Raw genomic sequence first — 12,266 nt, 5'->3', positions numbered from 1 at the left:
GGGGGGGGGGGTTCTGCAACTTACCTGGCTGCCTCTTGCTCTGACAGGGGGCTGCTGGGAGCAGGGGCGGGGCTTGTTGCATGTACCCTCCCCCTGGGCTCTTTACTGCCGGGGCTCCGCTCCTGTGTGCTCCTGCAGGAACTGACCACCCGGAGGGGGGGGGCATCATTATCTGCTTGTGAGTTTCCCAGAGGCCTCAGAATAGCCCCTGTCCAAAGTGGCAGGCAGGGCTGAATGGCCTGATCCTGCAGGGGCCTCTTTTCCTCTTCTAGAAACTGCTTTACATCAAATTACTCTGTCCTGTGAATCACCTGACAGGTTGTTTGTGTCTCTCCTCCAGGGCGACCTGCTCTCTGTGCCCATCCCAGCGTGGGGAAACGTGCCTGAGGGAGCCAAATGCTGAACTGTTTTGGCATTCACCACCCTTTGAAGATTTCATCTGTGCCTTTTGAGGCTCGGGACCCATCTGACATGCACAACAGGCCTTGCTTTTAAGCGAATTCTCACACAAGGGTATTTCTGTTTCTTTCTTTCTTGTTCTTCAGCTCTCCCGAAGAAGGTCGAAACCTGGCGAAGTGGTTAGAGTGTCGAACTAAGATCTGGGAGACCAAGCTTCAAATCCCCTTCCGCCGTGGAAGGTTGGGCCAGTCACATACACCCAGTTTACCTTCCATTACAGTTCTGATGTGAGGATAAAAGGGAGAGGGGGTTGGAAAATGTAAGCTGTTTACAAGTCCCCATTGGGGAGGAAAGCAGCATAGACTGGGAGGGTGGAAATATCTCCTCATTTGATACAAAAGGAGTTTAAGAGTCTCTTGGAGCTCTCTGGGCCAGTGTGGTTTAGTGGGTAGAGTATCTGTCTAGGCTCTAAGAGGTCGAAGTTCAAATGTCCACCCTGCCACGGAAGGTTGCTGGCTGACTTTGGGTCAGTTCCATGCTGTCTGCTTGACCTACCTCACATTTTGCTGTGAGAAGGACAGGAGAACAATGTAAACCACTTTTGGTCCCCTTTGAGGAGAAAAGAATGGGGTCTAAATGAAGTAAAACAACTCAAGATAAATGTGTCTCCCTACAGGCCGTGGAAGAGCATCAGAGCCAGGTTCCAGAACATCTCCTCTTTGGGGTGGAGCGGAAACATTTAAGATGCAGCCAGCTCAGGTAAGGGACGGATCACCTGTGAAGAGATGTGTGCAGAGAAGCTTGAATGCCTCCTTTCCCTCCAGCAGGGCTGGAAGGAACCGTTTCTGTTTTCCTTTGTAATTTGGAACCTTTTCCTTTTTGTAAGCCGCCTGAGATTTCTCCACAGAGAAAAGGGGGCTAATATGTTTAAAGAATGGAGCTGCGGTGGCCCAAGTGGTTAAGACGCTGAACTGCAGGCTGTGGAAGGTCGGTAGTTCAGCAGTTCGAGACCCGAGTGTGCCGCATGACGGAGTGAGCTCCCGTCTTTAGTTCCAGCTCCTGCCAACCTAGCAGTTCGAAAGCAAGAAATTGCAAGTAGATAAATAGGTACCGCTTCGGTGGGAAGTTAACAGCGTTCCGTGCGCCTTGATGTTTAGTCATGCCGGCCACATGACCACGGAAACGTCTTCGGACAGCGCTGACTCTTCGGCTTTGAAACGGAGATGAGCACCGCAACCCTAGAGTCGGACTCGACTGGCTTTCGAGCAAGGGGATATTTACCTTTACCTTTTATGCTTAAAGAAAGAAAGAAATAGAATTTATTTCTGTGTCCTTCTGGTACCTGTAAGGTAACACAGCAGCCAGTTCAGGAGCCCATGTGGCCCACTGAACATCTTCCATGAATAAAAAGGTGGGATGCCCCAAAATTCCCCAGGCAGGTTTTCTTGTTTTTCCTGTGGTGTGTCAAGTATTCCTTGAAGGTAATGAGTAATGGGGTAATGAGAATCTGAGATGAAGGGTCTGGATGAGGAGGAGGTCCGTGGCTCAGTGGTAGAGCCCCTGCTTGGCATGCAGAAGGTCCCAGGTTCTATTCTCAGCATGCTGAATTAATAAAGAGCCCTGGTTAGGAGCAGTGCTCCCTCTAAGCTGTGGAGTCTTGTGAGCAAAAATTCTACTTTGTGAGCCACTGACATAAAAGTTGTGGGCAAGCGATTTGGCTACTGGCATAAATTGGTTTGCTGTGGAGCCCTCCTCCCTGAGCGACAACAAAAATGTGTGAGCCGGAGTCTAAAAAACTGTGAGCTAGCTCACACTAACTCATCTTAGAGGGAACACTGGTTAGGAGGTGATGTGAAAGACCTCCCTCTGAGACCCTGGAGAGTTGCCGCTCGTGAAAATAGGCAATACCGTCCTTGATTGACCAACAGTCAGTAGATCTAACATATTGTAACTATGCTTATGATGGTCACATAGATGGCATCTCCAGGTGTTCTATTTAAATATCTGCAATTGCTTGAGGGTCATGGCTCAGTGATAGAGCTCCTGCTTGGCATGCAGAAGGCCCTAGGTTCAATTCCCAGCATGTGTCTCTGGAGAGCTGCAGCTGGTTGGACTGGACAAGACTAACCTCGATAGAAGAGTGGGCTGATTCAGCATAAGGCTGCTTCATTTGTTCTTTTTTCTGTATCGTGAGCAAAAGCATCTTTGGGCAGGAGTGGGTGGATTGGTTGTGTGATCAGTTGTGAGGAAAAAAGTATGTTCCTTTTTTCCCCCTAGTATCCAGTTTCCTTCGAGGAGGTGGCCGTGCGTTTCACGAAGGCCGAGTGGACGCTGCTGAATCCTGACCAGAGAGCTTTGTATAGAGAAGTCATGGTGGAGAACTATGGGAATGTGGCCTCTCTGGGTAAGGCTCCCTCTTGTCTTGCTTGGTCAATGTGGAAGCTGTGATTTTTGCCATTGTTGCTTCTTTACGTTATTCATAGGCCACCTTTCTCATTGAGACTCAAGGCAGATTACAGTGTCAGTTGGTATGATCCATAGGATGAAGAGACAGCCAATCAGCAATGTAAAAGGGCTTGGCTGGGAGGCCCCCAAGGAAGACCAGGGTTGCTGTGCAGAGGAAGGCAATCACAACCCACCTCTGCTCATCTCTTGGCTTGAAAACCCCATTGTCCTGGGCCCGCCATACATAGCTTCTAACTTGACAGAACACCATTATTATTATAAGAATAGCACTTCAGTATTGAATGTGGCAGGGCAGATAATGCAAGAAGTGGTATTCCTTAAGTAGAAATAGAATACGGTAACAGCCAGATATAAACAGAAAATACTTGGACAGGAAGAAGAAGAGATGGATTTATCCCCCCCCCCTTCACTATCCGAAAGAGTCTCAGAGCGGCTTACAATCTCCTTCCCTTCCTTTCCCCACAACAGACACCCTGTGAAGTAGGTGGAGCTGAGAGTGCTCTGAGAGAACTGTAACTGACCCAAGGTCACCCAGCTGGCTATATGTGGAGGAGTGGGGAAATGAATCCGGTTCTCCAGATTAGAGTCCACCACTCTTAACCACTACACCAAACTGGAGCCCACCAAGGAAGGATGTTGACCCCACCAAGTGTGATGTGACTGCGAAGAAAGCTAATGAAATCTTAGGTCGTATTAACAGAAGCATTGTGTCCAGATCACGGGAAGTGGTAGTTCTGCTCTATTTTGCTATGGTCAGGTCTCACCTGGAGTACTGTGTCCAGTTTTGGGCACCACATTTTAGGAAAGATGTTGACAAGCTCGAACATGTCCAGAAGAGGGCAACCAGGATGGTGAGAGGGTTGGAATCCAAGTCTTATGAGGAAAGGCTGAAAGAGTTGGGTATGTTTAGCCTGGGAAAGAGAAGGCTTAGAGGGGACACGATTGCAGTCTTCAAGTATTTGAAGGGCTGTCATGTGGAAGATGGAGCAGAATGCCCATTGAAGAACCTAGCTGTAAGCATAGCTTTGTGATGAAGTGAACCAGCAGTGATATTTTCAATATGTCACCAAGAGAAATGAATTGTTAAAAGACAGTTCATGTACACATCCTTGTTCAGAAGAAGATCGTTGTCGAAACGGCACACCATTCCGGAGACCACCGTCTACATTCACTATATATATTGTTCATTTTTTGTCATTGCATATTATGATTTATGAATATATCATTAAGCGCTAAATTGTCAGTCCCCCCCCCCCCCTTTTCCCCGCTGGTCTTATTACTGTGCCCATCCTAGTGATGAACAGAACATTTGCTCCAGGGAGGCTTAAAAGACAGTGGAACATCTCAGGGCCCTTTAGAGAGGAGGGGGACCCCTTTGAAGGAGAACGAAGAGAATTGGCCTCTCGGTTGAGAGGCTGAGAGAAGACTGGCTAAATAGAAGCATGGCTGTTTTGGCCCACAGAATAGGATTCCTAGCTGGTGTGTCTATCCAAGTGTCATGAACAGTAGACCTACTGGAAGAAGAAGATGCTTTCAGGACTCAGTGCTGATTTCTGTTACCTACTCACCTGTTGGTTAGGAACGTTCCATCTCTCTTTTGGTCTTTTAGAAGGTGAATGTAGAAATGGATGATGTAGGAAGGCCTGAATTTTTTGTAGACACTAACTAGTCCTTTTGCTTTCTCCAAAGCATTTCACAAGCCTGCCCTCATCTCCTGGCTTCAGGAAAGTGAAGCACCGTTTCCCCCAGGCCTCGAAGAAGAGGAGTGGTCGGCAGGTGGGTGGATTAGAGGCGTGATGGGCCTCTTTGTTGGCTGGAGATTGAGTGCTTTCCTTGGAGGGCCGCTAGATGTTTTGAACGGCCCTGATCACTCAGGCCGTGAGCTCACGTACCCGCGGGATACCTACAGTGGCTCTGCCGGCCTCTGAGGTCTCATTCCTTGTAAGAGTTTTTAACGGGAGGGGAAGGCTGAAACAGGCCCATTCCTCTCAGTGTTGATGCAGATTTGTGGGCCTTGGATCTTGACCTTGATTCCACCCACCTGGAATTATCTCCTCATTTTGGGCTGTCCACATTGCAGGAACAAGAGCAGAGCTTTCGGGGTTCTGTCCCCTACTTTGATGGAGGGAAGGTGGCGAGAGAGTCTGGGGGAAAAGATTGTACAACAGGATGGTGCAGTGTCAGGAAAACAGCAGGAGGGTTAAGCAGGGAGCCGAAACTGTATTCCCTTTTCTTCATAAGGAGAGCCCTGCTGGATGAGACCAGTAGTCCATCTCATCCAGCATATTGTTCCGCACAGTGGCCAGTCAGTTCCTCCGGATAGTCAACAGAGGGCGCTGAGGCTTTCCCCTGATGTTGCCTCTTGACTCTGTGATTCAGAGGATTAGTGCCTTTTGAGTGGGGAGGTTCCCCTCAGTCACCACCAATGCTCCCTCTAAGCCGTGGAGTCTTGTGAGCAAAAATTCTACTTTGTGAGCTACTGGCATTAAAGTTGTGAGCGAGCAATTTGGCTGCTGCATAGATTAGTTTGCTCTGGAGCAATGCTCCCTGTAAGCTGTGGAGTCTTGTGAGCAAAGATTCTATTTTGTGAGCTACCGGCATTAAAGTTGTGAGCGAGCAATTTGGCCGCTAAATAAACTAGTTTGCTCTGAAGTCATCTTTCTTGAGCCGAGACAAAAATGTGTGAGCCAGGGGCTAAAATACTGTGAGCTAGCTCACACTAACTCAGTTTAGAGGGAACACTGCTCTGGAGCCCTCCTTCCTGAGCTAAGACAAAAAGGTGTGAGTCGGAGTCTAAAAAACTGTGAGCTAGCTCACACTCACGCAGCTTAGAGGGAACAGTGGTCACCACAGCTGCTAGCCATTTGATAGACTTGTTTATTTATTCATTTGTACCCATAATAACCAACTGGGTGGGGGGGCAATCACCCCTGACAATCTCTGATTAGAGATCCTACCAGGCCAAGGCGGGGTGAAGAAAAGGGAGGCCAATATAATTAGACACCCGTTGCCCCAACCAAAGGCCTGGCAGAACAACTCTGTTTTGCAGGCCCTAATCTCACTTGGGAGAGTGTTAGGACCATAAGAGACGCCAATGTTGGATCAGGCCAAAGGCCCATCCAGTCCAACACTCTGTGTCACACAGTGGCCAGAAATACCAGGTGCCATCAGGAGGTCCACCAGTGGGGCCAGGACATTAGAAGCCCTCCCACTGTTGACCCCCCCCCAAGCACCAAGAAGACAGAGCATCATTTGCCCCAGAGCCCCTAGCTATACCTTGTGGCTAATAGCCACTGATGGACCTCTGCTCCATATGCTTATCTCATTCCCTCTTGAAGCCGTCCATGCTTGTAGCCGCCACCACCTCCTGTGGCAGTGAATTCCAAGTGTTAATCACTCTTTGGGAGAAGAAGTACTTCCTTTTATCCGTTCTAACCCGACCGCTCAGCAATTTCATTGAGTGCCCACGAGTTCTTGTATTGTGAGAAAGGGAGAAAAGTACCTCTTTCTCTACCTGCTCTGTCCCATGCATAATCTTATAAACCTCAATCATGATGTCACCCCTCAGTCATCGTTTCTCCAAGCTAAGGAGCCCTAAGCGCTTTAACCTTTCCTCATAGGGAAAGTGTCCCAACCCCTTTATCATTCAAGTTGCCCTTTTCTGCACTTTTTCCAAAGCTATAATCTCCTTTTTAAGGTGTGGTGACCACCTTATTAGTGTTCCAGCACTGAGGGAAGATGGCATCAGAAGGGGAGAGGGCAGTATCCCCAGGGAGAGGGTTCCAGAGTTGTGGTGCCACAGCCGAGAAGGCCCTCTCCAGGATTGCCACTGACTCATCTGAAAAGGCATGGCGCTTGAAGTAGAGCATTCGAAGATGTCTGTAGTGGCCAGGTAGGTCCATAAGGCAGTGGAAGTCCTTCAAGGCTCTTGGTCCCAAACCATAGAGGGCTTTAAAGGTGAACAACACCAGCCCCTGTGGAACTCTGCCCTCATCCCTGCCTGTGTGGGGTCTTCTGTGGTGCTGAACTCTGCTCTCTGATCACCCTTTCTTCTGCACTGTCTGTGAGTGGTTCATATTAAGAGAAATGAAATTAATGAAATCATTCTTATGAAAGCCTTCAGTCTAAATGTATTTTGTACATTTATACTATTGGGATACTGTGTCTGATATATATTTTTATTGATTTTCAATATCATGTATACACCTATAGTATTTTCAATAAGCAATCCCTCTAAGTAAGTATTTTGTACAGTTATTTTCTAAACAGCAACACCTCCAATCATTATTACATATATCTTCTTAATATATTATACACATAGACCAACAACTAACTCACCCAACATTTACCATCTTAATCAGCCAAGATCTAGAATAATTTTCAAGTACATACATCCATTATCAAGATTTTTTAAAATCTCTTTATCAACCTTAATTTTCTCGAGACACTCCACTATCTGAATTTCCACATATTTTGTTCATAATAACTTCCCTACCATCTACAATTTTTTTTATTTGCCATTTATTCTTGTCTTATCTTAAGTTTTAACTTCATTTTATTTTGCTTTCCTCATGTTTTCATTATTTACCTCCTGTCTATTCCACTCAAAATTATTCTGTACTATAAATTGGCTTTAAACCCATTTTATACTGTGTCAAAAGCTGGTGAGGAGTATTAAAAGTATCCGCAGGGAAACAGTGTACAGATGAAAATGATTGACGAGGAACCCCAAAGTTGCCTGTATCCCATTGCCGGTTTAGAAGCCAGTATAAATTGAGAAAAGAACTTGGGTTTTTCTCAGCTCTGCCGAAAAGTTAGCTCTGTTATGATTGCAGATTATAGATTTATTTCTCCTTCTAATCAGAAGTCTTTGTTCCACCAGGAAACAGGCAGGAGAATGAGAATTACAGTGAGCGATGTGCAGCATCTCTCAAAATGACCAGCCATGAGGGGGAGGAAAAGCCTTCCAGGAATCCAGAACAGTCAAACAGACAGGAAGAAAGCAAAGCAGAGAAGTCAAGGAATCAGTCTGTAGTTTTCCAGACTGGCCTCCTTCTTGAAAACCCAGCCCAAGAAGAATATGGCAAAGGAAAGAGGAGGAATAAGCATTCTGCAAGCAGAGAAGGATTGAGATGTGAATCCAACTTTTCTTCCCATCAGAGAATCCATGCAGGGGATGAAACGTACAAATGCTCTGACTGTGGGAAGGGCTTCAGCAGGCTCGTAAGCCTCACTTCTCATCAGAGAATCCATAAGAGGGAGGAACCATCCGAGAGTTCAGACTGCGAAAACAGCCTTGGTTTGAGTGACAGTCTTACTTCCCATCAAAGAACCCACAAAGGGCAAAAACCATGCCAGTGTCCAGAGTGCGGCAAGAGGTTGAGCTGTAAGAATGCTCTTACTTTGCATCAGAGAATCCATTCCGAGGAGAAAAAATATAAATGCTTAGAATGTGGAAAGAGCTTCCGCTGGAGTTCAAACCTCACTGTGCATCAGAAAATCCACTCAAAAGAGAAACCATATAAATGCTTGATATGTGGAAAGAGCTTCACTCTCAGTACAGGCCTCACTTCCCATCAGAGAACCCACTCCGGGGAGAAACCCTACCAGTGCACAGTGTGTGGGAAATGCTTCACTCAGAGACCACATCTTACTTCTCACCGAAGAATCCATTCTGGTGAGAAGCCCTATAAATGCCAGGAGTGTGGAAAAGGCTTCAGTCAAAGCTCACACCTGACTGTACACCAAAGAGTCCACACGGGAGAAAAGCCATATAAATGCTTGGAGTGTGGAAAGAGCTTTCGTATGACCACACACCTTAAATCGCATGAAAGAATCCACACAGGGGAGAAGCCATATAAGTGCCTGGATTGTGGGAAAAGCTTCAATCAGAGCTCAAGCCTTAATACACATAGAAGAATCCACACAGGAAAGAAGCCGTATAAATGTATGGAGTGTGGAAAGAGTTTTGGCAGCAGTCCACAACTTAATGTGCATGAAAGAACTCACACAGGGGAGAAACCATTTAAATGCCTGCAGTGTGGAAAGAACTTCTCTAGTGGCACACGGCTGGCAGAACATTGTACAGTTCACACTGGAGAGAAAAAATATAGATGCAGGGACTGTGGGAAAAGATTCAGATGGAGAGATCATTTTATCTCCCATCAAAGAAAACACGAAGAGGAGGTTTCATAGAAATAATCAGACTAAGAGTTTTGGAAATACAACTAAAAACTAAAAGATTGTTAGAACTAGGAGGATTTGATCTGAGAATTGGATGGTATGGATATTTGCTATGTGACAATGTGAAAGCCAATGTGAAATTTAATAACTATTATATTGGACATGCTATTTTGAGAGTATGGAATAAGTATAAACCCAGACTTTGTTCAAAAATAACATTATGGTTATTCCCACAAGAAGCATATTTCAGAAAAGAAATGACTGGTTCATATAATTGGTTAACATATAATTGGTTGACATACCCTGATTGAGGCTAAACGCATGTCCTTCAGGCTTGGAACCGCCAGCAGATGTTCTCCATGAATCTGTCTAATCCCCTTTTCATGCTGTTTATTCCTGTGGCCAACAGTACATCCTCTGGCAGTGAATTCCGCATTTTAATCACTCTCCGTGTAAAGTAGTATTTCCTTTTTTCCATCCTGAACCTACTGCCCATCAGCTTCATTGGATGTCCCCAAGTTCTAGTCGTTAGGGAGAGGGATAAAAATGTATCTTGGTCAAATCTCTCCACCCCATGCCTAATTTTATAAACCTCTATCATGTCCCCCCCACCTTAGTCGTCTCTTTTCTAAACTGAAAAGCCTTTCATCATAGGGAAGGTGCTCCAATCCCTTCATCAGCTTGGTTGCCCTCCTCTGTACTTTTTCCAGCTTTGCATTGTCCTTTTTGAGATACGGTGACCAGAACTGTACACAATATTCCAAATGAGGCCATGCCATAGATCTATACAGGGGCATTACAATATCAGCTGTTTTATTCTCAAACCCTTTCCTAATAATCCCTAACTCAGAGTTTGCCTTTTTCACAACTGCAGCACACTGGGTTGACACTTTCATTGAGCTACCCACTACAACCAGTGTTCCCTCTAAGCTGAGTTAGTGTGAGCCAGCTCACAGTCTTTTAGCCTCCGGCTCACACATTTTTGTCTCGGCTCAGGAAGGAGGGCTCCAGAGCAGTGTTCCCTCTAAGCTGAGTTAGTGTGAGCCAGCTCACAGTCTTTTAGCCTCCGGCTCACAGATTTCTGTCTTGGCTCAGGAAGGAGGGCTCCAGAGCAAACTAATCTATACAGTAGCCAAATTGCTCGCTCATAACTTTAATGCCAGCCGCTCACAAAGTAGAATTTTTGCTCACAAGACTCCGCAGCTTAGAGGGAGCATTGACTACAACCCCAAGGTCTTTTCCCCTTTCAATCTCATTAAGTTCAGAACCCATTAGCTTATACTTGAAGCTGGATTTTTTTTGTCCCAGTGTGCATCACTTTTCACTTACCAACACTGAACTTTGTGTACCAATTCTCGCTCTCTCCACCATTTTGTGGAGGTCGTCTTGGAGACAATGTGAACATTTATAGGCCTAAAGAGAGATGGGGAATGTTGTCAGGGAGGGGGGACCACTGTTTGTCAAGGAAATGTTTTTTTGTTTTTTTTAATAATTATGTTTATTGGTTTTTATAAGCCTATATCACATACACAAACACATACAAGAACAAAAACAAGATTACATACATACCATCCAGCACGTTATACTTCTATACCTGCTCTTTTTGCTTTCCTATCTCCATATCTAATCTGTATTGACTAAAAGTTCATATTTTAATAGCCTTCCAAAATTTCTTATCTATCTAATCTGAACTTGCCTCAAATTTATAACTTTCTCTCTGTCAATATGAACTCTCTAACTCTTATCCCTTAACTTGTCAGGTGTATGTATTTGATACAAGGGTTTAACTTCAATTCATACAAAATCGGAATCATACAAATTCATACAAGCTCCTTAGTTACAATAGTACATTAGAACAATTACAGCATAGAAAATAACAAAAGCATCAAAATGGGGATGACACAATGGGGCACGGCTATACTCATCTGAGGTCCAGCTGAGGAAGAACTCTCCTCCTTGGAACGCTGGGCAGCCGAAATGCAGCAGCTTGTGAACTCCAAGGCACACAGGTAGGACCAGCCAAACCACGTGTGAGCTCTCTGGGTCGCGACTCCGGAGAACTTAAGTAGTAGAGTCACTTGTAGCACCTTAGTGCACTGCTATGGGGAAGGTGGGTTAACCAGAGAGACAAAGGAGAGTTTCTCCTTAAATAAACTCTTTTTGGGGCATGTGCTATCCAGCCATAAACTATCAAACCCGTCCTCTAAACTATCACTACTGGATGAAGAGGGGGTGACGAGGGGATGACGAGGGGGATGACGCTCTCCTGAGGGGTGGTGGCAATATGCAGATCCTACTCCTACATCAAAGGTGCCTTTTGGCAAGGTGTGAATCTTCCGTTCCCATGGACACCCTCTTGATTTGCAGATCTGGTTCCTGCTCCAAAGCCATAAACGCTATTGTCTTTAGATCTCCAAACCAGATTAAGGGAGTAGGGTCACTTGCTCTTTCCATTCCAAGAATGCCGGGGTTCGCTGGGGATTTTCCACAGCTCTCCAAGTGGGTGCAATGGCGCGGTGTCTTCTCCATCCCAAAGAGTCATGGGATACATTCCAGGGACGCACATGGTCCGTATGTGCAACGGCAGGCCCAGGCCAGCCTATTTCTAGGCAAGCATGAGATGCAGAACAGAGCAACACACAACATACAGCAATCCCTGAATACATATTGCATAGGTATTCATGCTAGAGACACACATAAGCAGCATCACCACTATACAGAAATACAAACATAAGCTCATATCGTTACACACCTTCCAAAGTCTGTTATCAATTTTAAATTTCCATGCCCGTCGCTTTCTTTTTTTTCTTTTTGGCTCTTTTCCGTCCAATTTTTAAACATTGTCTATTTTCTTTTGACCATTCCGCTTTACATCCAGGCAATTTTCTCTTGGTGACTCCTACCTCGTCCAGTGACACACTCAAGTCCACTCCATCACCCGAATTACATTCCTCGACACAGTCCTTATTTTCTCTCCAAACCTCCTCATGCAACTCCTTCACACAGATTGATCCCTGCTTGTCCATTCCTTCTGCATTCACTTGTATCTTATACTCCATCTTTATCTCCATACAAGCCTCTTCGCACCCTCTCTTTACCGCCTCCCTTATTGCTCTAATGAATTTCTCCGTCTCAGTCTCCCCACCTTCCGGGTTTCCGACCCCTTCCTCCTCCTTACTTCCAACACGATCCATCTCGATCCTTTCAACTCCAAATAC

General features: G+C 45.7%; 1 protein-coding gene across 1 annotated transcript in view; it reads left to right on the top strand.

The window, feature by feature from the left end:
* LOC107109779 (zinc finger protein 208-like) overlaps positions 1–9,060 on the top strand; it is a 62,266-nt gene extending 53,206 nt beyond the window's left edge. Inside the window, exon 12 of the mRNA XM_015410484.1 lies at positions 8,254–9,060. Within this exon, the coding sequence (XP_015265970.1) occupies positions 8,254–9,060 (807 nt within the window). The remainder of the gene's footprint in view (positions 1–8,253) is intronic.
* The last annotated feature ends 3,206 nt before the right edge of the window (positions 9,061–12,266 follow it).

The sequence above is a fragment of the Gekko japonicus genome, unplaced genomic scaffold (assembly GCF_001447785.1).
Source record: "Gekko japonicus isolate JY-2015 unplaced genomic scaffold, Gekko_japonicus_V1.1 scaffold2279, whole genome shotgun sequence".
Taxonomy (NCBI): Eukaryota; Metazoa; Chordata; class Lepidosauria; order Squamata; family Gekkonidae; genus Gekko; species Gekko japonicus.
This window is presented reverse-complemented; position numbering and strand designations above follow the sequence as displayed.